Source organism: Nelumbo lutea, chromosome 1 (genome assembly GCF_056320005.1).
Source record: "Nelumbo lutea isolate HS-2025 chromosome 1, American lotus-T2T, whole genome shotgun sequence".
Classification (NCBI taxonomy): domain Eukaryota; kingdom Viridiplantae; phylum Streptophyta; class Magnoliopsida; order Proteales; family Nelumbonaceae; genus Nelumbo; species Nelumbo lutea.
The window spans coordinates 47,635,156-47,662,295 of record NC_142684.1 but is presented as its reverse complement, the minus strand read 5'-3'; the positions used below and the strand labels follow the sequence as shown (position 1 = coordinate 47,662,295).

At 40.4% G+C, this 27,140-nt stretch overlaps 1 protein-coding gene and 1 long non-coding RNA gene across 2 annotated transcripts; one reads left to right on the top strand and one right to left on the bottom strand.

Moving 5' to 3' along the window:
* The first annotated feature begins 315 nt into the window (after positions 1-315).
* On the top strand, positions 316-22,369 carry LOC148874548 (uncharacterized). The gene is made up of 2 exons (XR_016105110.1): positions 316-901; positions 21,873-22,369. It is a non-coding gene; the product is annotated as an uncharacterized LOC148874548 (long non-coding RNA).
* Positions 18,600-19,257, bottom strand: LOC148874549 (protein RALF-like 32). Its single transcript, XM_088964971.1, has one exon. The coding sequence runs from the start codon at positions 19,157-19,159 to the stop codon at positions 18,779-18,781; it is 381 nt and encodes a 126-aa protein (XP_088821097.1). The 5' UTR covers positions 19,160-19,257; the 3' UTR covers positions 18,600-18,778.
* Positions 22,370-27,140: the final 4,771 nt, after the last annotated feature.

The following is a 27,140-nucleotide window of genomic DNA, read 5'->3' as shown; positions in this document are numbered from 1 at the left end:
TCCTACCAAATTACCAAAATACCCTTCCTACCCAAACTACCAAAATACCCCATTTCCCAAAATTCTCGGAATACCCTTCCTACCAAAACTACCAAAATTACCCATTTCCTTAAATCTCCAAAATACCCTTTAAACCTAAAATTACTAAAATGCCCCTCACCCCAAATTACCATAAATTACCCTTTGGACACCAAATATTGAACTCTCCTATTCTTTTAAACCTTGACTTACCTAAAGCCCCCTTTCATTTTTTGAAAATTGACAGAACCATCCCTTACCCTCAATTATAAACATAGGCGCCATTCCCAAGAGAGAGGGGGAAGTTTTTTAAGACAATAGATGTCAAAAGGGGAAGACTAGGAGTAAGGTTTGGCCGAGAGCCGAGAGCTTCAAGAGAGAGAAAGGCGGAGAGACCGAATTAAAGGAGGGGCGTCACTGTTGATCGTCTCGTCCCTTCGAATCCAAAACCGGAATAGCAGTGGCACTATTCATCGTCTTCTCACTTAGAAAGAAGCAGTAGTGGCGAACCTACCTAGAGCTCTCTTCTCTCTCTTTATTCCTTCTTCTCCCATCCTTCTTCTTTGTCTTCCTCTCAGTTTTCTTTGTTTTTGTTAGGGATCGCCGCTATAACTCTTAGCAGCGGTGATATGCCCCACGAACCCTCCTGTTCTCAGTTCTCTGTTTTAGCCGGGTAGAAACCCTGTCAATACTCGTTGCCCGCGGCTGCCTTCTTCCCAGTCTTAGACCAAACGCTGCCCAGGCAATAGTGGCTTCGCGCTGAAATTCTGTTCAACGGCATCAATAATGACCAAAACATCTCCATCTGAAAGTCATTTCTGACAAAAAGCGGAACCTAGAGCTCTATTGCAGCATCGTCAATTTGACTCATTGACCACAAGTGGTAAAATCCGTTATCTCATCTCCTTTCCCCTGCTTGAAGTAGTTCAGTCTTGGTTTATCTTTTTATCTGCTTTATTTTTTTTTTCTTATTTATTTCTTTTATTGTCGATTTGCTTGCTTCTGTGATTGTCTTGTTGGTTCGATTCTAGAATCAGAGTGTTCTCCTGTAACTGAGAGGCTTAGCTTGCTTCTTTACTCTTCAGACCTGTTTGCTGAGTCCGAAGTTGCGGGTTCTGATAGAAAAGGGGTGAGGGATCCCTCACCCTTTTGGTCAGGCCCCTGTGTCCAAAAGGGACTGGCCTGCAAGAGAAGAAAGAAACACTATGCTCCTTCGATTTGTTAGAGAATCCGATTCTTAGATACTTCGTAAGCCGACGAGGGAAATACAGAATTCACACCGATGAAAGAGAGGGGTGCCTAATTCCTTCCCTCTCTCTTTCTCAACCTATTCAGAAGAATCATTAATTTTAAATGATTTTATAAAATTTAAATTCGGGAGACCCATCACTCATTATTAATTTCTGATGGGCGGCAACTCCATAGCATCGGAACTGCCAGTTTTTCCCGACGTTCACAGATTGGTGACTCAACTGAGAAGAGTGTGAACACTATTTCCCTTACCGGTTCCACTTGTGGTAATGGTTTTGGCTTTTAAACAACAATTTGGTATCTGCTAGTTTTAAATTTTTAGTGGTTTCCTTTTTGGTTTTGCAAAATCTCAAAAAAAAAAAAAGAAAAGAAAAAGAGAAAATATGAAGTAATTCCTTTGTTTCTCTAATTCCTAATATCATTTGGCCGTCAATTCTGGTTTTAGCTAGCTAGGATTTGATGTTTCTTTGAGTTTTTTTTTTTTTTTTTTTTTTTTTTTTGTTTTTTGTTTTCTGTTTTTCCCCTATTTCCTCCTTTTTGTATAGTTGTGTTTTATAAGAAAATGGCATATCCCTAAATGAGCAAGTCCTTTGTTTACTGTGTTAATACTGTATTCAGTGTCGATCAATAGAGGGTAGATTTCTAAAAAATAATCAACGGTCCCATACACTTGCATTTAGCATTTCATGCTAGACTAGTGTTTGTGGTGTTGAATTACGATGGATGGAAATAGCATCTCACTTGCATAACAAGAGAGAATTTTTTATGAAATCATTCCTTGACGTCTTGGATGGGTTCACAATAATTTGGTATATGATGTAGGCGCATTTGGCGGGCCTTTGGCACGTCGACACATGGCCGGGCTCAAAGTGAATTAGCGTGTCAGACAAGGCAGGGGCCAGAGCCCATTGCGGGACCAATGGTACGATCACACACGGCGAGCTCGGATGGCCATCCGCTCAAGGATGGATCACATCCTGATCATTCGCAGCGTCCGCTATCAGGCGATCTCAAGTATAAATAGGGCATACTCCCCCAATGTATGAGAGATTTTTTCTTTGAAATGACATTTTAGGATCCCGACCCAGAACTTGCACTCTAGCTCCCCAATTTCTAGGCGACCTCATCCAAACCCTTCGGACCTCGTCTGCCCTCCCTACTACGCCCTACTAACTTGACTGTCATAGTCCCCACCTCGGGTCTTTGCCGGGGCCTCTGACGTTCCTTCCTTCACAGGTTCTCGGCACTCCACAGATCCCACCGATCCTTGGCCTTGGCCCTACTCAGACATCATTGATCCTCGGCCTTGGCTCTACCTCGGCCGACCATAGCTCAGCCTCGATCGATCCTAGGTGGACTTCATCCGCCTCCTGTCAAAGCGCACTTCTAACCTAGCAAGTCCTCGTCCCCAACACAGCTTAGATCCTCCTAGTCAGCTCGTCCAAGAAGCGGAGCAAATTTACTTTGTTGTCCTCAGCCAACCTGAGCACCAACAATTGGCACCGTCTGTGGAAACTAGCTACTAAGCCCTCCCTCAACGACTCAGCTTCCAACGAAATGGCTAGGCACAGGAAAGTTACACAGAACTTGGTCACCAGGGACCAATTCTAGATAGTCCTTGACTGGCTCGACGACCTCACGTAGAGGCTGGACGGGGTGCAACAACTAGCAGGAGGCTGCCCGCATGGTGGCCGCCCCGCTGAAAATCGGGGGCATCACCGCAGACGCCCTTCGTGGGCTCAAATGGCTAAGCACCCTGCCACGCTCCCAGGCCGACCCCTCAACATCCGACGGAAGCGGCCACAGTGTGAGTCAACCGTCGAGGACCCTCAAACTACTGAAGGGGTGGGATATCCATCGTATGGACACCAAAATCTTGCGGAAAAGACTGGGTGAATTTCAAAAATTTCTCCCATCTCTACTTGGAATCGAATTCCCTATTTTAGAAAATTCACAATTTTCAAGGATCTATCTTGAACCAAGAACTGAACCAAATCTGAACCAAAATTAGTAGGAGAGGGATATACCTGATACGCCCAAGGAATGATCCAAAGACTGCTCCCACTGAAGATGGCGCAGTGCAGGATGGAGCAGAATCAGTAGTGTTCTTTCCAAGAACCCAATCCTTCGCAAGAATTAGCAGGACGGCACGTGAGCACAGCTTCCTATCAGTCCCTTCACAAGAAACTGATATTAAGATCCAATCTTGATTTCTCCCATTGAACTGGAGATCGAATTGGCAGGTATGGCGGCGGCAGGAAGGAGGCGGCAAGAGAGAATTTTCGCAGATGTGCTAAATTCTCTCTTCAGGGATTTCAGCTCCGAAGACAGGTTGTGATATTCTTCTATGTCTAAAGGCTGCCGCCTGCTCCTCATTTTATAGGCTTAAAGGGATCAGCTCCTAATTCCATTAGGAGTTGCTGATCCAAATCATATTTGGATCAGAATTCCCTTTAAGTGATAAGGGTAAACCCTTATCTTATCTGCAGATTAGATCAGCCCTCTCCTAATCCTATTATGAGATTTCCAGATCTAAATCTTATTTAGATCTTGGACTCTCTGAGTGGATAGGGATAAGACCCTATCCTATTAGCTGATTTAATTCCAGATTCGCCCCTTATTTAACTAATCAAATCAGCCCAGTTCGAAATGGGCTTTAGGCCCATTAAGGACATGTGCTCACTTACCCTTCCAAACTGATGCCCAGTTGGGCTTCCTTGTATGGTGTGGGACCCAAACATTGATCTACACATCAGCCACATGGGTTCAGCCCAGCCTTTGTTACAAGGCCTGGCCGAATACACTGTTATGGACAGTGCACCCCCATAAGCCCATCACATGGGCTCCTAATGGACCCAACACTTACCCTAAGTGGTCTCTAGCCAAGCCAGCTTGTAACACCCAGGGACTGTGGGCAGATGCAAGATTAGCCCATCAGGCATTACCCTCAATGGTCTTACACTCAACCTCTCAGCCCATAATGATCAAACACTACCTGACAAGAGAGGACCTCTCCCTCGGCTGCAAGGAACAGTGCTGCACTCTATGCTCACATGGATCCCAAGAATTAAAACCTTTTGCAAACGTTTAGAAACTGTAATATATATATGTATATCAATATATATTGATATTTTGCAAAACAAAATTTCAACGATTGAAATTGACTGCCAACAGTCTTGGTTTCCATCAGAGAGAGTGAATCCCCGATCATTACCTTTGTCCGACAAAGGGGCTGATCCTTTCACTATGATCACCCACTCAAATGAATTCTCGGACTGTCTCAACATACCCAGGTTTTGACCCCCTCTAAGGATCTCACTGATTGGCATATCAAAGAAAGCCCAATCCGACACCTAGTGCAGTATCATAATCGAGTCTAGGGGTCAGGTGTAACTTTCCAGTTTTGCCCATCAATCTCCAAGGTCCAGGGCAATACTAGAAAACTGGTCCGGTTCAAAGATTCAATTAATCCTACACTACATGTACCTTGGGTCTCACCCTGGCGGCTGAGACGGGCCACCCCAACATTTGGTAGCACACCAGTGTCAGCCTTGGCAGGATAAATCTCCCCAAACTTACCCAACGACTGTGAACGTTCTAAACTAACATGAGTCTCATTAAGTGTCCAGTTTAAGGGTATTACACAGAAACACACCACAAGAACATGAATCAAATATGTACTTTATTCATTTAAAATAAATTCATAATGTACATCATTCTGATTGAATTTAAGGGCATAAAACTGTCTAACAGCTCCCACTTGCACTTAGGTCAAATCTGGTATAAGTCGGAGTCCCTGACTTTCCATGTGTTTCACAAACACTTTCTGTGTCAGTGGCTTAGACATCGGGTCTGCTACATTCTCCGCTGATGCTACCTTTTAACATCATCCTCCCGTAGGTCTAGTGTGGTCACACAACAGTGGAATGGGTGATGTGTTGAATTCCAAATTCAGGAATGAACACCTTCATTCATAAGGAAGCCTCACTTACGACAATGTGTTCGGCTTCGGTTGTGGACTGTTAATTAACAACTTAGGACACCTATTTGCTAACATTCAGGAAACAACACACGTTCCTATCATGAAAACATACCCAGATGTACACTTTTTATCATTTGGATCCGATTGGAAATAGACATCAGTATACCCCTGGATCTGTAGTGAGCTACCGTCGAACACCAGACAAAACTCTTTTGTCCTTCGAAGGTACTTCAGTATATTTTCCATAGCAGTCCAATACTCCTGCCCTGGGTTGGCCTGAAATCTGCTTACCACACTCACTGCCTGAACAATGTCAGGACGAGTGCACAGCATGGCATACATGATGCTCCCTATGGCAGAGGCATAGGGAACATCCTTCATGCCCTCAATCTCCTCAGAGGTATTGGGAAACATCTTCTTGGAGAGAGTGACTCCGTGCCTGAAAGGAACATTTCCCTTCTTGGAGTTCTCCATGCTGTATCTCTTGACAATCTTGTCAATGTAAGCAGATTGGGATAATCCTATTATCCGCTTCGATTTATTTCTATAGAGTCGAAAACCTAGTATATAGGAGGCTTCTCCAAGATCTTTTATGGAGAATTGTTGTGAAATCCACACTTTCACCGTAGTCAACATTCATACATCATTCCTACTAAGTAGAATGTCGTCTACATACAGAACCAGGAGTGTAACCTTATCCCCACTGGTTTTCCTATAAACACAGGGCTCATCCGGATTCTGCTCAAAGTCAAACTTTTTGACAGTAGAGTCAAATCGGATGTTCCAACTCCTAGAAGCTTGCTTAAGTCCATATATGGATCTATTCAGTTTACATACCATGTGTTACTGACCCGCAGCTATGAAACCTTGCGGTTGCTGCATATAGATATCTTCAGTAAGATTTCCATTCAGGAACGCAGTTTTGACAGACTCGAGGCACATGCAATGTAGCTTTACTTGAAACCTTGAACCGGACCAGATTTCTAGTATTGCCCTAGACCTTAGAGATTGATGGGAAAAACCGAAAAGTTACACCTGACTCCTAGACTCGATTATGATACTGCACTAGGTGTCAGATTGGGCTGTCTTTGATATGCCAATCAGTAAGATCTTTAGAGGTGGTCAAAACTTGGGTATGTTGGGACAGTCCGAGAATTAATCTGAGTGGGTGATCATAGTGACAGGATCAACCCCATTGTCGGACAAAGGTAATGATCGGGTGATAGCTATAAATATATAACCCTAGCAAGTGCACTAGTTATCAAGTAGTATAAAAATATCGTTCCCACGGGGATTTAACAAAATAATTATTAGAACCACAGTCTTCCCTAATTATTTGGACAATCAAAATTCAGAATTGAGCAAGAACTATTGCAAATAAATACTAGAAAAAGAAAATAGAAGCAAAGGTGATCAGTAACCAAATATGCAATGGATGAAATCGCTAGGGCTTTTGTTCCACCTAACCAATGTAATGAATATTGATGGATTCGATTAACCAAGATTATTTGTCATTCCCATAAGGTGAGGTCTTTCCAATTTTATTTAATATTCTCTCTCGAGATATACTAAAACTACGCCCATCATGTAACCCTTCGATCTCTCGAGTAGAGCTCTCAAGATGGAAGTGCATTAAGTCCAAGGAAAACCATTAAATTCAGATGAATCGTGTATATATATCTCTATATACCATTCAATTCACACTATGAACTATTCAGTCGATTATGTGAATTCCTCTCTCGATTCATTAACATAAACCAAATCAATTAAGAGGTGGCCAAGCTCTTAATTGCATTAAGCACAATAATTCATAGACTATATGGAAATCACAATCTTGGATAAATCATAAAAATAAAAATATATTCACTAACATGGTTAGGCTTTCCACAGCCCTAGCAAAAAACAAATCAGTTCATGATAAAAGAGTTAAAGCAAACAAAAGGGAAAGAAAGAACTCATGAATTCGCCCATGTTGCTGAGATCTCCTCTTCTTGCTGCCACTTTCTTCTTGAGGTTTATTGAATTCTTGATCACCTTCCCCAAGTTTCTTGATTTGTTTTCTCCTTTCTTGATAGATAGCTCAATGCAATTCATGATTTTCTTGTTTCAATCCAGAGATTGGGTGATGCCTAAAGCTGGTCTGCCCCCTCCTTTATATAGCTTAAAGGGGAAGAGGTGGTCTCCTACTTCCTCTTGAAGTTTATCTTACAAGAATAGAAAGTCATATTCTAATCCTAATCTTATCTCTTTATCTAATGAACTCAATCCCTTTATCTTTCTAAGATTACATCAAGGATTTAGATCTGGAAGGACTCTTCTCAGTTTCTTGTTCTTGGACTCGTATTAGACCTCCTCTGCGAATTGGGCTGCTACCAGGCTTTTCTGCAAGTTAGGCTTCAGCTGCGGATTGGGCCTTCCAACGAATTTGCCACGACTTTGGGCCCGGATTTGACTTTGATGCGAGCCGAATCAGTGAAAGACCAAAACACAAAAGTTGTGGCTTTTTCTCTTATCTTTCCAATGGGTCTTGAATCAGCCCAATCGGAGTTTGGAGCCCATGTGATGGACTTCAGGGGTTCACTATCCATAACAGTGTATTCGGCCAGGCCTTGTCACAAAGGCTGGGCTGAACCCATGTGGCTGATGTGTAAAGCAATGTTTGGGTTCCATGCCATACAAAAAAACCCAATTGGGCAGCAGTTTGGAAGCATACTGAGCACTAAGATTTCATGGGCCTAAAGCCCATTTCGAACTGGGCTGATATGATCAGTTAAATAAGGGGCGGATCTAGGATTTGATTGGCAGATAGGATAGGGTCTTATCCCTATCCACTCAGAGAGTCTAGATCTAAATAAGATTTAGATCTGGAAACCTCCTAATAAGATTAGGAGAGAGCTGATCTAATCTGCAGATAAGATAAGCGTCTATCCTTATCACTTAAAGAGAGTCCAGATTCAAATAAGGATTTGAATCAGGAAACTCCTAATGGGATTAGGAACTGATCTCTTTAAGTCTATAAAAGGAGGTGGGGGCGAACCATTCAGATCATCCCAACACTCCAGCCTTCTAGAGATACAAGTTCTCAAAACACAGAGAGAAGTCGAATACAGTGTGACTACGCCTTCTCCCTGCGTTCTCCTCGTGCTGCCGCCATACTGCCAGTTCATTCTCTAGTTTCGTAGGAGCGATCAAGATCAGATCTTGATATCAGCCTTTGGAGAAAGGCTGATCTGAAGTCGTGCTCACTATCTCCAGCGAATTCTTGGTGAAGATTGATTGCTATAAATATATAACCCTAACAAGTGCACTAGTTATCAAGTAGTATAATAATATCGTTCCCACGGGGATTTAACAAAATAAGTATTAGAATCACAGTCTTCCCTAATTATTTGGACAGTCGAAATTTAGATTTGAGGAAACAAGAACTATTGAAAATAAAGACTGGAACAAAGAAAACAAGGGTGATCACTAATCGAATATGCAAATGATGGAATCGCTAGGACTTTAGGTCCACCTAACCAATGTAATGAATATTGATGGGTCCAATTATCCAAGACTAATTGTTATTCCCATAAGTTGAGATTTTCACAAATTTATTTAATATTCTCTCTCGAGATATACTAAACCTACGCCCATCAGGTAACCCTTCGATCTCTCGAGTAGAGCTCTCAAGATGGAAGTGCATTAAATCCAAGAAAACCATTAAATTCAGATGAATCATGTATATATATCTCTATATACCATTCAATTCACACTATAAATTATTATGTCAATTATGTGAATTCCTCTCTCAATTCATTCACATAACCCAAATCAATTAAGAGGTGGCCAAGCTCTTAATTGCATTAAGCACAATAATTCATAGACTATATGGAAATCACAATCTTGGATAAATCAAGAAAATAAAAATATATTCATTAATATGGTTAGGTTTTCCATAGCCCTAGCAAGAAACAAATCAGTTCATGATGAAAGAATTAAAACAAAGGGGAAGAAAGAACTCTTGAATTCGGCCATGGTGCTGAGATCTCCTCTTCTTGAAGTTTCTTGAATTCTTGAACCTTTCTTGGACCTTTCTTGACTGATTGCTCCTTGCTTCTTGATTCAGATCAGAAGTTGAATGATTGAATAATTCAGTCATCCAGTGATCAAGTGATGCCTAAAGCTGGTCCTTCCCCTCCTTTATATAGCTTAAGGGGAGGGGGTGGTCTCCTACTTCCTCTTGAAGTTTATCTTAGAAAAATAGAAAGTCCTATTCTAATCCTACTCTTATCTCTTTATCTAATGAATTCAATCCTTTTATCTTTATAAGATTACATCAAGAATTTATATCTGGAAGGACTCTTCTCAGTTTCTTGTTCTTGGATTCGTATTAGACCTCCTCTGCGAATTGGGATTCAGCCAGGCTTTTCTGCGAGTTGGGTTTCAGCTGCGGATTGGGCATTCTTGTGAATTTTCCGTGACTTTGGGCCTGGATTAGCCTTCGATGCAGGCCGAATATGCGAAAGCCCAAAACATGAAAGTTGTGGCTTTTTCTCTTATCTTTCCAGTGGATCTTGAATCAGCCCATTCAGAGTTCGGAGGCGCGAGTTAGGCCCAAATCACTGAACAATGTCGAAACTGTGAAAAATCATCCGATTTGTCTTTCTTTGCTCTTGATGCCTTCTTTCATACCTTGGACCAAAATACAAGAGATATGAGTCCAATTAGATGCTAATTTAGTATAAAAGACAGAATAATTGCGGATAAAAATATGATAAATTCTACTCTCATCAAATCCCCCACACTTAAACTCTTGTCTGTCCTCGGGCAAGACAGAACTCAAAACAAGAACAATCTAACTAAAAGATTTGTTTTGGATTTCTCTCAACAGGGTATTTATTCTCCCGCATGCCTTGATCAGTATCCATGCTTCTTCCCTTCGTCCACTTTTTTCCTTTTTAACTTGTCCAAGAATAATCTTAAATCGCCAATCCTCATGTCCCCAAGTGAGATCGACAATCAAGGGAAGCAGGCATCTCTTTGCATGAATAATTTAGGGATAGAGTAAGCCCTCTTTGTTTTCATAATCACATGTGGAAAGATTCAAAAAATACCCTCTCATGATTATTCAGAACGAAACAAGGAATGTTATTACCCTAAGCTTGCTTATGTATCACATCTCCACCATTTATCATGAGTGCAATGCATCAAAAGGTGAATTAGGGTTTGGGATCTAGGGATGAGTGCATTTTATGCTCCATCTCACCATTTTATTCTTTTAGTGTGAGTGCATTTTATGCTCCATCTCACACTAACTCTTTTTTCTCTCGGTGTGAGTGCATTTTATGCTCCATCTCACACGAGTTTTTTTTTTTTTTTGGGTAACACGTTCCAATACATGAACTCATTATCGTGGTCTCGACATGCCTAACAAGACAAGTTCTAGAATAATCAACCCCTGTTTGTCCATTAGAAACCAAATGCTCACAAGGGTCAATTCTGTATTGCATCTTGCCCGTTGATCATTCAAACTACTGAGATGCCTTCCCTAGCCAGAAATTTCAGTTAGATTTGCCTGCCTCCTTTCTTGTCTATCCTACCTAAGCACATGATTCAAGGTGATTTGCAATCATTCAAAAACAAGTCTCTAAGGAGCAGAAATTTCAAAAGGAAAGGTTAAAAAGTGATGATCAAAACATGCTAGAGTTCGAAAATTTATCAACCCTTTACTCCTCCCCCACACTTAAGATCTACATTGTCCTCAATGTTATAGAATATGCATAGCAAGAACAAGGAGAGAGATTTAAGAGGACTTCCCTGCTATCTATGATTAAGGTCTTAAGGAAGAAAAAAAAAAAACACAATCATAAGTAACAAAAGAAAAATAATAATTTTTTATTTTTTATTTTTTTTATTTTTTATTTTTTATTTTTTTGTTGTTAGCACAACCTAAAAACAAAAGGAAAAAGAAAAACAAACTTCCCTATCATGAATCGGATCCTCTAACTCTCTTGGTTGCAGCTTTCGGTGTGCTCCCCTTTCATCCATCATGGGCGGGTTCAGATTTGGAATAGGGGTCTGCAAAACAGAGGGTAACGGTTTCTCATTAGGAATATAATGAGCATTACCTTGTCTTGGCTTGAACCATTCTTGGCCATCCTCTAAATAGTTCATCGCCTTCTTTACCTCTTCCTCCATGACCTGCATGTTTTTACATGAATTAATAATGTAGCTTTCAAAGGGGTCATCTAATTTAGATGTGTTAATTTCAGCTGCACCAACATCAATGCTATTGATTGCATAAATTTTATGTTCAATTGTGTTGGGATGTTCCATGGTTTTAAATACATTGAACACCACTTCTTCACCATTGATTCTAAGGGTAAGTAGTCCTTTCGCACATCAATTAAAGCATCACTAGTAGCAAGAAAGGGTCTCCCTAAAATTAATGGCATCGATCTATCCTCCTCCATATCCAACACAATGAAATCAATAGGGATGATGAAATTCCCTACTTTAACTAAGACATCTTCCACTATTCCCCTAGGGTATTTAATGCTTTGATCGGCCAACTGTAGGGTAATAGTGGTAGATGTTAGTTCATGCAATCCCAGCCTTTTAAAAATAGAGTAGGGCATTAAATTTATACTGGCACCAAGATCACATAAAGCTTTTTCAAATTCAGTTTTCCCTATGGTGCAAGGTATAGAAAATCTCCCTGGATCCTAAAGCTTTGGGGGCAATTTACTTTGGAGGATGGCTGAGCATTCTTCGTTCAAATTTACCATCTCGCAATCCTCCCATTTTCTTTTGTTGGACATCACCTCCTTCAGGAATTTTGCATATTTGGGCATTTGTGATAACACATCAAGAAGAGGAAGGTTAATATGAATCTTTTTAAATTCTTCCAGAATTTTTTCAAATTGTTGATCTAATTTAGCCTTCAAAACTCTTCTTGGGTAGGGAATAAGGAGTTTAATTTCATGTAAATTCAGTTTAGGGGTACTTTCCTCATTCTCCTTTTGTAAATCGGCCATTTCAACTTTCTTGTCATCTTCTGGGGCTTTGCCAACTATCTTCCCACTTCTTAAGGCTATGGCATTCACATGTTCTCTGGGATTTTTTTCTGTGTTGCTAGGCAGCCTTCCTTCTTTCCTCTCTGATAACATGCTCACACCCTGCCCCATTTGAGCTTCTAAGTTCTTAATTGTTGTTTCATAGCTTTGGAATTTTGCTTCAGCAGTGTTGATGAACTTAGAAATCTTCTCCTCCAAATTACTCTTTTTTTCTTGTGGGGGCGGCTGTTGTTGGAATCCCATGGGTGCCTTTTGTTGATTGTTGTTCCATGAAAAGTTTGGATGATCCCTCCACCCTGGGTTGTATGTGTTTGAGTAGGAGTTGAAATTCGGCCTGCCAACATGAGAGATAAGATTAGCATTCTCATATGAAGTGAAAGGACTACTTAATGAACAATCAGAATTAGCATGTCCTATTTGACAACAGAAATCACATGGGATGCTAGATAATGTATTTATTGCTGCAATATTAAGAGTATCAAGTTTCTTATTCAGATTAGCAAGTTGAGCTGATAGAGCAGCAAAGGAATCGATATGGTGTACCCCCCTTTGATTGGTTTGATCATTACTCCATTGGTAGCTATTTGACACCATCTCTTCTACTAGGTCATAGGCTTCCTCTGGTGTTCTTCTCATGATAGTGCTACCTGCGGCTGCATCAATAACAGAAATAAAAAGAAAATAAAAACAGAAATAAAATGTCCAAATTAATCAAGGTTAACAAATTTTAATATTATTTTAGGATTAAATCCCTGGCAACGGCACCAAAAACTTGATAGCTATAAATATATAACCCTATCAAGTGCACTAGTTATCAAGTAGTATAATAATATCGTTCCCACGGGGATTTAACAAAATAAGTATTAGAATCACAGTCTTCCCTAATTATTTGGACAGTCAAAATTTAGATTTGAGGAAACAAGAACTACTGAAAATAAAGACTGGAATAAAGAAAACAAGGGTGATCACTAATCGAATATGTAAATGATGGAATCGCTAGGACCTTAGGTCCACCTAACCAATATAATGAATATTGATAGGTCCAATTATCCAAGACTAATTGTTATTCCCATAAGCTGAGATTTTCACAAATTTATTTAATATTCTCTCTCGAGATATACTAAACCTACGCCCATCAGGTAACCCTTCAATCTCTCGAGTAGAGCTCTCAAGATGGAAGTGCATTAAATCCAAGAAAACCATTAAATTCAGATGAATCATGTATATATATCTCTATATACCATTCAATTCACACTATAAATTATTATGTCAATTATGTGAATTCCTCTCTCAATTCATTCACATAACCCAAATCAATTAAGAGGTGGCCAAGCTCTTAATTGCATTAAGCACAATAATTCATAGACTATATGGAAATCACAATCTTGGATAAATCAAGAAAATAAAAATATATTCATTAATATGGTTAAGCTTTCCATAGCCCTAGCAAGAAACAAATCAGTTCATGATGAAAGAATTAAAACAAAGGGGAAGAAAGAACTCTTGAATTCGGCCATGGTGCTGAGATCTCATCTTTTTTAAGTTTCTTGAATTCTTGAACATTTCTTGAACCCTTCTTGACTGATTGCTCCTTGCTTCTTGATTCAGATCAGAAGTTGAATGATTGAATAATTCAGTCATCCAGTGATCAAGTGATGCCTAAAGCTAGTCCTTCCCCTCCTTTATATAGCTTAAGGGGAGGGGGTGGTCTCCTACTTCCTCTTGAAGTTTATCTTAGAAAAATAGAAAGTCCTATTCTAATCCTACTCTTATCTCTTTATCTAATGAATTCAATCCTTTTATCTTTATAAGATTACATCAAGAATTTATATCTGGAAGGACTCTTCTCAGTTTCTTGTTCTTGGATTCGTATTAGACCTCCTCTGCGAATTGGGATTCAGCCAGGCTTTTCTGCGAGTTGGGTTTCAGCTGCGGATTGGGCCTTCTTGTGAATTTTCCGCGACTTCGGGCCCGGATTAGCCTTCGATGCAGGCCGAATCTGCGAACGCCCAAACATGAAAATTGTGGCTTTTTCTCTTATCTTTCCAATGGATCTTGAATCAGCCCATTCAGAGTTTGGAGGCGCGAGTTAGGCTCAGATCACTGAACGATGTCGAAACTGTGAAAAATCATCCGATTTGTCTTTCTTTGCTCTTGATGCCTTCTTTCATACCCTGGACCAAAATACAAGAGATATGAGTCCAATTAGATGCTAATTTAGTATAAAAGACAGAATAATTGGGGATAAAAATATGATAAATTCTACTCATTAAAGATTTTGGTTCGTTGGACGAACACTACTGATTCTACTCCACCATTCACTGTGTCATCTTCAGTGGAAGCAATATTTGGAGTCTTTCTTTGGGCGTGAACACCTTCGTTGGGAGATACTGTTTCTCCGTATCAGGTATATCCCTCTCCTACTGAATTTGTTCAGATCTGGTTCGGTTTAGGGTTCAAGAATGATCATTGAAAATACAGATTTTCTAAAATAGGGAATGTGATTCCCAGATGAGGGAGAGGAAATTTTGAAATTTCGCCCAACCTACCTGCAGGGTTCGGCCATCCATATGATGGATCTCTCATTCTTTCATTGTTGTGGTAAATTCATATATGCTTACAGTACGCCGAGTACTGTAGAAGCGATCCAAGAACTCTCTTTCTAATTGTCTCAACCATCAATTGACCTGGAAAGGAGATCGATGTACCAATCGAACGCGCTACCTCGTAGGGATTGCACAAACTGTTTTACCATCTGATCGTAGTAGGATTCAGCATTGTTGCATATCTCCACAAAGTGTGCAATGTGTTGCTCGGGGTTACCTTTCCCATCAAATTGTTGAAACTTCGTGGGTTGGTACCCTAATGGCATAGGCATAGGATCAATGCTCTTGGTGTATGGCTTAGTATACACCGAGGATGACTGTGGAACTCCTCAATACTAAGCATGTATTGTGTCAGCTATCATGTTTTGGAGTTGTTGTACATAGAGGGAGGCAGTCGAGGCATGTTGGGCATCTCGTATGTTAGTACATTCTGATGGGTGTGAAGGCCCCTGACTGGATTCCATCGTTTGCTTTTGTTCCATTTGATTTATGAGAGAAGCAATTTGAAGGTCCTTCTCTTCCACTGTCTTTGTTAACTTAGCGATGGCCGCAACCATCTTAGTGAGTTGTTCTTCCATTGTAGTAGCTCATGCCATCATGACAGGTGCTATTGAGGTGTAGGAGTGAGTCTGCATGTAATCAGACCCTCCAGTCTTGGGAGAGTTGGGACGGGATCTGGACCTTGACCCAGTACTCAATTCCATGTCTGATATGGGCATTCCTCCACTTGGATACTCAAACGGATTTGGTTGTGATGAACTCTACCGTTGGGGCTACCCCCTTCATATTAATATCCCTTGTCGTTTGCAACCTTGAAGGTCCCTTTTTGGCATTTCGAACTTTTGCAAGGACCCCTTTAGTTCCATAGAAGGCGAGAAGTGCAACCAGTTGGGAATCCCCGGACTTTGTCATAAGGTGGGTGGTTGGCCTCTCGTAGTTAGAGGCTAAAAATGCACTTGATACGGATGAGCTTGAGCTATATGTGGCGTTTTTCTTGTTCCTTATGAGCTTGAGCACAAAAATTAATATAGACAAATTCAAAGAAATTTAACTTTTTTTGCATAAATGTAAGTGGGATATAAACTCTCTTTTTCTTGACAAAGAAAACCCTCTGATTCTCTTGTCTTGGACGAAATCCGAAACCGCAACTAGAACTTGCAATTATGAGAAGCAAGTAACGCCCAACTTTGTGTGAACGAAAATTTACTCACGCTCAATCAATGGTTAGAACATGAACAACTGAAAGCAATGCCCTCGCTTATAGAATTGACAGAAACCTTTTGGATCACGGGAATTTGAAAATCGGAATTTCACGAGTTGATGTGGTACGAAATTGTAGCAATTTTGGTATTTCGATAGTTGAAGAGTTGGAGCCTTTCTTCTTTCTTCCTTGATCTTAATGTAGCCTGTTATCCTTCTTTTTCAAAAGGAACGAAAACGCTTAGAGACGAAATCGATAGTTTAAGCCTTGAAAGGGGAAGCCGAATGGGAGAAAGACCATCCGCAGAAGCAAACCCCCTATCCCCTTTTATTGTGAACTGACCTTGTTTCAAGAGCCCGCCCATATCTTCCTTGAAATTCAGACATTTTAATTGGTGGATCCTACAAAATTAGCTATAGATGGCCATTAATAGATTCTCTCCACCGGTTTTGGGTTTAATGCAGTTAAGATTGATTGGTGAGAGAAACGGCTAGTTGGCAAAGGTTTAACTCCAAGATTTCAAGGATGTTGTAAATTTGGTAAACTATCTATTAGCCAACCGTATTTCCCATTTTAGGGATCTTAATCTAAGATTGCCATTCAGTTGGGCCCCACTAGGCTGACTGATTTGTTAATCCTTGCTGGATTAAATCTTTTGCAATATGCCGCTTTAAATGGGGTTCAACATGGCGGGAATCCCATTTGTTGATGGGCTGGTGGAGTAATTCGCCCTTGGGCGGAAGGATTAGTGGGCCCCTATGATGGGCTGAACAAGTAACCATTTGTTGAGTCATCTCTTTTTTTTATTTATTATTTTTTAATTAAAGATATTATTTTAATATTTCAATAACTATATATCTTAAATAATAAAATACTAAAAATAGCTAAATAATTACATTAAAAATATTTGATTATTTAAATATTTCAACAACTAAATATCTTAAATTCAAATAATAATTATTTTTAAATATTTTATACATTTTTTAAACATTTAAATAACTAAATATTTTCAATAACAAATTATTTAATATAACTATATTTTAAATAGTTAAAATAACAAAATTATGCAATAAAATAAAGAAATATAAGAAAATCATAATATAATATTTAAATTAATAATAATATGATCATTCTCTCAAATAGGGAAATGCTATTCCATCAAAAATGAAAATGAGATTCCGATTTTACCCAATCAAACAGTTTGAATCATAATGGCCCACTCCCATTCTGATTTCAATTCCAAACCTCTATTCATGTAAACCAAACGGCCTTAAAATAATAGGAAGGATTTTCAAATTCCGGGGACAGGTTTAGTGACCTTAGGTCACCTCACATCGTATCAGAATTCAGAAATAATGGAGCTACAAGGGTACACTGGCCATATTAAAGCAGTTGTCATACATTACTCATTTCTCAAAACTCAAAAGTAATCTATGGTTAGACCCGTCAGTGGACCACCATGATATTTTAGTCCAGCTATGTAATCTACATATAATGCCTGCTATGTCTTTCAGCCACAGTCGTTCAAAGGATCATGTGACGATGCTGCCTTTTTCTTCATTTTTGTTCTTTTTTACATACTGCATTACAATCATGGTGGAGTAAAGCATGGTAAATGTGGGGGGCCCACTCGCATACTGCAAAGCATGGTGCATGTAGGGCCCAATATATACAGAAGAGAGAGCAGCATATCATAAGTGATACACCACTGAGAGATATTATTCCATAGGTTTGATCCCACATCTCTTATATGGAGGGGTGCCAAATTAAGGGTGCAAGTCGGATATGCTGGGCTAGTTTAGGCTAAACTTAGACCCAATTATAAAACATGGGCCTTACGCCCAAGCCCAACCCGTACCCAATTTCAAATCAATTTGTCCAACCCAAGCTGTTCCTGCACTGAAGTTTGATAGAATCGTATCGGGCTCGGGCCTAGGTTTGGCTTGAATATAAATGCATGGACCGAGCTCAAATTAGAATAAGACCAGGCTGCCATAGATCAGGTTTGGACTACCTAAGGGGTAAGTTTGGGCTCAACCGAAGGACTGAAATTCAAGTCCAACCAATGTAAAATCGTGGATTGGGGCAGTTGAAGCCCAAATTAGACCTCTAATTTCAAATAATCATTTTGGTAACTGTTGAACAGATATTTATTGGAATGTATGAAGAGTTTACATCTCCGCTCCACAACACCCACAGCACATCCCCGCGGTGTATTGAGAACATCTCCCCATGATAGTATCAGTTCCAATGATGTGATGGGATGTGCTGGGCGTTGTGGGGCGGCCCCTTATGAGGTGGAGATGTGATCTCATGTATGAAGAGTCGGTGCATTCCATCTGTCAATCAACATTTAAATTCTTTCTTATAGTCTTAACTCTTAACAATCTAAACGCTGCCCATTTATTTACTCTCCCTCTCAGCAACCAAAGACGAAGATGAAGAAGAAAGAAATATTTGCAGTTTGCAAATACTACGAAGCCTTTTCTTATCAAATTTAACTTTTTTCGTTCTTCCTTTCTATTGAAGAATAGTCTACTAAATTTAACACAAACCACATTTGTGATTTGTGTATATGATTTTGATTAATACAATTAGCACATAATAAGCAGTAATCATCACTATCAAAAGAAGCAGTAAACAAATACCAAAACAATTGAGATCATGAGGAACCGGTTCTACAACGATAGATCTTGGAACATCCTCTGTTTTGGGGGTTTGATGGATTAGGAAGGCAACTCCCCGAGTATGATGTTCCCTTTGGACCACCACAAGCTGGTTGGTTTGGCTTCAAGGCACCGTAACCGATGGAATTAGACTGCGCAAGAAACCGGCGACTGATCTCCGATTCCATCAACACCTCCTCCTCTTCACTGCATTCTGCAATGGAGCCATTACATTGTCTGTACCTTTCACTGCTTTCTGCTGCAGACACTCTCACACATCCAGAGTAAAGGAGTTGAAGAAGTAGTAATGTTGCAAGGATGAAACCGAGGGATGATCTATTCGAAGAAGCTGCCATCATCTTGGTCTGAACCTGCATCTCCTCCCTCCTCTCTCTGTCTGTCTATGTGTGTCGGTATATAAAAGTCTTTGCAGATAAGGCACCTCACATGGTGGATGCCCGTTCATCCCCATTACTAGAGAAGGCCCACAGCCACTGTCTTGCTTCTGTTCGTGACATGTTTTCTTTCCTCCTTTTAATATAATAATGTTATTTGACAAACAGAGCCCACTGCCACCAACCACGCGTTTCTTCCAAATGACACAAATGCCCTCATCATCATCAGAATCATTTGAATTTATAAACATGGTTGTTGAGATTTAAGAAGATATATTAAACATAGGCAAGATTGGTTTCTTTCTCTAGGACTGTGCTGGGCCAGCTTAAACTAGGGAGTATTGATACAAACAAGTTTTGCTGCGAATACATCTTGGTCCCTTTGGTTCGTGGGAATAGAGGAATTAGAATGGTTTTTTTTTTCTAATTATTTGGTTGGACGGAATTGAAATTCTTTTTTTATTTCTCCTGGTGGAATGGTATTCCCCTCATTTGAGGGAATAGCTATTCCTTTCCCTTCCCTTGAAATTGAGAATCAATATCCATTTCATCTGATTTTGATTTTCATGTGAAACAAATAGACAGGAGGAATAGACCATTCTGATTCTGATTCCAATGAATTTTGATTCTGACTGATTGTGAACCAAATGAACCCCTTAGCTTTCTTATCCTTTGGAGCCATAGAAAAAGCTTAGTTAGCATTGTCTGGTAGTTTATAAGAGAGAAGCAAATGACTAGTTAAGTGAATCCAAACCTCAAGCTATTACTTTACAACTTTGAAGGGGCAAAATCAATATTGTTTTTGCTGAAAATTCAGTTGCGGAGTACTACGATCGAAGTTTATCAGTATTTCGATTGGGTATTCTATGAGATTATTCTAGGTTAACTTAAATGAATCCTTTCAGAAACAATAGAGGGTGAGTAATTTCAACTCTCCTATTTTCTTGACTGTGATAATTTCTTCTATTTGACCGAGCACCTAGTAATTAATAAAATAAACTAAAAATCTTTGTGATATTAGAGTATGGCTTATATATAGAAATGACAATGGGAAGGAGCGGCCCGAGCGGGGCCAAGTTTTGTATGCCCTGTCCTTGTGTCAAATTCAAATACCCATCCTGTTGTGAGTGTGGATATATGTTTAGGCTGCGTTTGATTGCAGTGCAATTTTATTTGCACTAATACAAATGCATGCGAGTGTAAATGATAATAATGCAAATTCTTATTTAATTTTGTTTTGAATTTTATTTTATTCTGTTTAATAACTTAATTTATTTTATTTGTAATATTAATCAAATAAAATAAACTAAAATTTAAAACAAAACTTACACTCAAATCATTTGCACTGTTATGGTGTTGCATCAGTGTAAATTTATTTGCATTGCAACTAAATACAGCTAAAGTACTAAGATGTCGATTTGAAATATAATATAGACGAGATATCGCAAAGCAACACGAGTATCTCACACAACTTGGTGATGATGCGAGAAAATGATACCAAGAGTGTTCATCAAAAGTAAACTCGGGGTGTCAATTGTGGTATCGCATTAGTGAAAACGTGATATTACTGGATCGAGTGAGGTTCGGTAGCAAAGGACCATATAGGAAAGGAAACCTTGTAAGAGCGAGATCCTTGGATATACTTTGCATGTAATATGATGAGTGACCTCACCAGCATATGAGACATATTCAAAAGGACTTTATTTAAAGAAAAACCTCATAATCTCATAATCTCATGGGTGTTGATCTCGTGGAGTATAAACTTAGTTGTTATCCAGATAGATATTTTCTCGTGAAGCTTCTTTCTCTTTGGGTTTTTAGTGGTTTCATCTTTCTATTCTGAGAGAGTCACCATCTTGAGATTTTCTCGAGTTTCTTCTCATCGTCTACCTTCTGTCATCCATCTTCCGTTTTCGGTAGACTTGTTCATGGGCCAGGTGGCCCGACGAACTGGCCCGGCTTGGCCCGACCCCCAGACGGGTTTGAATAGGCTTTTTGACTCGCAGGCTTAACCTCGGGCCAAAAAGCCCGGTTCGCATAAAATTCGAGCCGGGCTTGGGCTTTGTCAAAATAGCCTGGCCCGAGCCTGGCCCGGCCCGATCTATACTTAAACCTAAGTAAAAACCCTATGTGACGTCCATTTGAATAATTTTTTTGATTTGAGAAGGTTGTTGATTCACTTATAGGCCCATTGTTCATTTAAATAGGGGAAAAAACACCTGAATTAAAATAGATAATGTCTATTTAAATAGGGAAAATTTTGATTTTCTTTTATTAGGTCGGGCTTCGGGTTCGGTCTCGGCCTTTGGGCTTTTTATTAGGGCCGGGCTCGGACCCAAATTCTTGGCCCGTTGGTCAGACTGGGCTCGGGCTCGGGCTCGGGCTCGGGCCTATTATTTTTCTATTAATGAACACTAAAAGCCCGGCCCGAACCCGGCCCGGCCCGGCCCATGAACAGGTCTAGTTATCGGTCGCTTTTTAGGGTGGTTCCCCTCGGGGAGTTACCCTTTCTCCCATTTCTTCTATTCCCACTCTCTTCCTCTCTTCTCCGTTCTTTTAGACTTTCTTCTCCCCTTCTTCCTTTCTCTCATTCCCCTCTCCTTGATTAACTTGTTCCACTCTTCCTTCTCTTCTCTTACTCGTTCTTCTCCATCATTATTTTTGCTTTTAATTCTCCTTTTGTTCTTTTGTACAGGTATTTTGGTACAAGAGGATGATTCTTCCTTGATTAATTTGGTGTTGGGTGGTGGCCATCATTGCTATTTTGGATTTCACCGTCCATGGTTGTTTCCTGACTATATTCCACCATGGTTATAATTCTTGGTGGTTGCAATTTCTTGGTGACAGTTGAAGTTTCTTGGTGGCAGTTGCATTTCACCGATGGATGTTGTATTGGTAACGAGGTGTAGCTATTCAAGGCTTTGTCATCTTTTACAGCTTTTCTCAACTCATGCCATTTTGGACACTTTGTCCTTCCCTTTGCGAGTCGCTACTATCTTTATCTCACTTTCGATGATTGGAGATACGATTAATTGTTTCTTCTGTTGGTGATTCGTCTTCACCTTATGTCGATTACAGAATTTCTTATTTTCTCATTTATCCATTGTGTATATTTTTTTCTTTCTAAGAAATTGTATCTGTATTTTCTTACTTGGCACTATCATCAATTCTCTATATTCATACAAGTTTCTGGATAGAATGAAATATGCTTTTAACTTTAATAAAATAAAACCTCAATATTGTAGCTTTTGGGAATGTTCCTAAGGTGATACACGTTACCGTCTCAAGAAAACCATGACTAGTTGTACCAGATGTCTATGTGAAAATGGAGTGGCTTCTAAGAATGTGACCTTACAGCCCTGTGCTCCCTAGGATATATATCCACAATGGAGAAATCGATGGTATTTGTTTTACATGCATTCTCTAAAGTGAAGATGATTTTGGAACTTGCATCTCATGTATGTAGCCTGGTTTCCCCAGTTCTATATAGGGAATCAGGGGTCTGAAGAAAGGAATTCCTGCCCTAGCATTTTTTGTGCTAAATCTCCATATAACTCATTACTTTCCAACCCTGTAAAACCCTAGCCCTTCTCATCTTAAGAACTTTTCTCAACTTCAAGACCAACAAACCATCCACATCCTATATGCTTGCACCCATACCCCAACAAGGTTAGAAATCCCAATCCCAATCCCATCCCCATCCATGTTGGGAATAGGGATCCCCAAATTTAACTTCCCTTTCCTGTTTTGATCGTTCCTACTTGCAAATCTATTCTTTATTTTTTTAAAACCTATAAAATATTCTTTTCTTATTTATTGAAATATGCTTGTAAAAGAGCCTTTTTCAGGGTTATTTTGTCTAATAAACACCCCAATTTTATCTATCATTCATGGGAAATTTTGGAAATTTAAAGTGTTTAAAAGCATAATATCATCATTTCTATTAGCTTCTTAACATTAAATTAATGGAAAGGTTCCTTTTGTATAAATTTGCGAAATGTTGAGGAATTTGGAGAATTCAAAATAACGAGAGGTTACAACATTTGTTAGAAAGCACATGGGAGGTTTAAAATTTTTATGCCTAGCAATATAACAATGTCTAAAAACTCAAAACTTTGGCCAACCCTTGGATGAACTCTAGTGTATAGTTCAGAAATTGTCAATAAGGATTCAACAAACTAACCAATCTCCTCAATAATAACTACAAGGCTTAATTATTTAGGCTTTTAGGGCTTTGTCTATCTAGCTGTAACCAAAGCGGGAAGGGTGATAACCAGCTCTTCCGATGTGGTATTATGATCCCAAGAAAGTCAAAGACAGTTACCAACTCGAGAACAAATTAATTTGTCTGTCACATCGCCTCTTTATGTTGACCTGACATCTCCTGAGCTATTTGTAGGTCATCCTACCACGTGAGGTGGGGCCAAGGAGATTGAGGTAGATGCCAAGTGTCTGAGCTCTGCTTGCATGGTGCTGAGATGTTGGTGCCATGTGTCATGATATCATTGGAGGACCAAATCACCCCTTGTCAATTGCCACCCACTCCCGAGTCCGGCGTGATTAGTTTGACGAGGGAGTAGTACTAATCCCGAGGTGATTTGGCCCAAGTTCTAGATTAGATCATGGTCCGACCAATGATGCAAGATCGGATTGGCTCGATTGGTCCAACTTGGCCGTGAGGTAGTGCTTTGGGCATGCGCAGACACCACATAGTTGTTATGTTCCATGGACATAAAAAACATGCTAAACTGAATATACCTTAGATTATGAACCATCACGTCCTTGTAAACCATTGGATCTAACCAATCTCAACCATCCATTGCATGGTTCATCTATCTATAAATAGGACCCTTGGGGGCATTTCCTTTGTCTCTGACTTTGAAGTTCTGGTGCATCCTAAGGTCGAGGAGCTTGGAATTGTTGAAGTAGTTGGTGTCATCAGCGAGGTCATTCTTTTTCATTCCTAGGTGAGTCATCCTTCTTTTGTGCTGTCTTTTTCTTTATTATGTTTGGTGTTGAGTCTGAGGAAGAGAGAGGTCCATCCTGCCAGGCCAAGGAGGGGTCCTTAGCCCAAAAGCAATGAGATTCCCATAAGAGGGCCTCATCCTCCCGTCAACAACTTAAGAGTAAGTCCAAGTTTGGTCCCACCAAGCTAACTATTGAGGATGTTTACGAGCTAGTCGCCCAATATAGGATCTCGGACTAGTTTGGCTATTCCCTCCCCCTTGGATAGTACCCTTGGGAGCAAGATGAGGATGAGATTACCGTCTTTGAGGAAGCCTTGAGGGCGGGTCTTCGGTTCCCCCTTTATTCACTCATTCCCAAGTTGTTGAATTATTACAATGTCATCATAGGTTAGCTCTTGAGCCTACCGAGCGGAGTGTAGCCGAAGCCATACCGGTGGTAGACCTCGTTGGCGAAGACCGGCAAGAGGAGACATTGCTAAGAGTCAGGCTATTCGAACTTCTGAGGGTCCTCTTCCACCACTCGGGGCCGAGGCAACTACAACATTGGACGCTGAGGCCGTTACCAATGAGAAAGGTGCCATCATGGATTTTCGAACTGCCCTAGTGAAGAGCAAGGAGGTCGTCTTTCTAGAAGAGGTCGCAGAGCTCCATGAATTGTGAGAAGCTCATGCATTGCCTCATGGTGGTATGTTCTTGACCTTCCTTGTTGTATTCTTCATGATTCCCATTCTGCATTCATTTCTCATTCTTCTCTTTTTCTTTTGGTATTTGAACACCCTGGTACACTCCCTATTGGGGTAGGCTAAGGGAAGTCTGGCGAGGGCCTGATCTTCAGAGTAAAGGGCTACAAAATTTAGGTCTCGCCACGAATGAGCTTGCTAGATTGTTAACGACCTGAAGGCTGAGTTGGTACAAGAATGGAGCCACTATAGGGACCAGACGAGGAGGGTCGAGAAATTGATAGAGGAGTTGGAGCTCAGGAGTTGGGAGTTGCGAGAAAAGGAAGCCAAAAATTTGGAGCAACACTTGAAGTTTCACAATGATGTCCATGCTACCGAGGCTCACGCTGTTGAGTAGTTCAAGAGCTCCCCGGACTTCTTGAAGGAGAGAAAGGAGTTTAGGTCCGACACCTTTCATTAGGGATTCAAGTTGTTCTAGATGCTCATGGCCTTAGTGTATCCAAATCTTGATCTAGAGAAGTTGAAGACCTTGGAGTGCACCAACGAGATGATGGATCGAGTCGACCAAGAACTTGACTTTGAGGAGGAAGACGAGGCCATGGATGTCGACAACAACATGGGCGGTGGAACTGATTCCAATGTTGATGGTGGGGACACCATGAGCACCGAGGAGCCCTAGAATGTCTGAATTTCTTGCCTCCTTTCTTGGACTCCCATGTACATATTGTATCCTGAGCCTCCGATTTTGGCTATCTTAGAAAAGTCCCTTTTTCATTTTCCTCTCTTTTGAGTAGCCATGTACCTACCCCTTTTTTAATGAAGAGATCGGTTCCTTCTGTATATGTTGTGCCTCCTTTTGTTCCCTTTGTTATAAAAAGTAGGCTAAATGTTAGGGTATGAGCTGAGGTGGTGAGGTGCACTAACGCCGACAAGCCTAGCGACTAGGCTTACAATTCCATCTAGGTGCCCAGAGCAACTACGATTATGATTCCAGCTAAGCCAAAATGCTATCGAGCTACCGATGTCCATAGAGGTCGGGCTAGGGTACCTTAGAATTTAGCTTAGTCAAAATGTTGTCGAACTCCAGACGTCTTTCGAGGTTGGTCTAGGGGGCCATAGAGATGAAAGCGATTTGGCTTCCCCTTATTCGCTTTGCCGAAATACCTACAACATAGGTTGGCTTGACCAAGTCGCCATAATGTGCAATATACACTTAGTGAATCTTGACTTTTTGGGTACAACTCAGAATGCCGAAGTCCTCAAAAGTAGTATCTCCTTAGGTTATCAATGTTCCATGCACAAGGTGCTTGCCTCCCCTCTAATGTTTCGAGCTCGTACGTGCCTTCGCCAATCACCCTTAGAACTCTATAGGGGCCTTCCCAGTTTGGACCCAGTTTTCCCAAGTCGAGCTTTGACACTATAACCTTCCTAAGTACAAGGTTACAAACTCGAAATTGGCATCTCTTAACTTGGGCATTATAGTACTGAGCTACTCGCTGCTAATATGTCGCAATATGAATGTAGGCTAAGTCACGAACTTCCTTCACTAGGTCGAGGTTAATCTAGTTCATGGCGGCTATCTGACATGCTAGCATTTGAACTTCTTTAATCGACCAAGGGGTCTCATATCTAAGACGGTTCACTATGTACACGATGCCATGTTAGTTCACTATGTACCTGAGGAACTTACCCGACATGACTCCAAAGACACACTTATTTAGGTTGAACTTCATGTTATACTTTCTTAGAATATAAAAGCATAGTTTAGGTCAAGAAATAAAAAACTCAAAAACTAGGTTTTATATAACAATTATATCATCAACATAAACTTCTACTTTATATCCAATCAAATCAAAAAATTATTTTGTTTACAAGGCGCTAGTAGGTTACCCCAGTGATTTTTATACCAAAGGGCATAAATTTGTAATAGTACAAGCCCATTTCGGTTACAAAAGTTGTTTCTTCTTGGTCAGCGACCAATCACGAATACCACATCCGAGCTATTCCATGGAAGGTGATCAGAAATGCCATACAAAGGCTCACGTCATTGGCTCCGTGAAGCTACATCAAGGCCTGGAAGATATCGAGGTGATCGACCGAGTCGGTTGTTCCAATGTATGGCTCTAGGCTGTGGACTTGAAATCCTTAGGCTGTGGAGCCATGAGGATCTCGGGGGCTAGTGGTAAAGTGCGGGTCACTAGTTATGCTGATGAGGTGGTGATCTACAACGCCTTGTCCTGGACCCCTCAGGGAAGCTTGTGGCCTTGGGCATCACAACTCAAGTCGATTCTATAAAGAGAATCTGATTTTGATCAT

Coding starts and splice junctions, on each gene's coding strand:
- LOC148874549 (XM_088964971.1), bottom strand. CDS start 19,159: ATGCAGGTTCAGACCAAGATGATGGCAGCTTCTTCGAATAGATCATCC.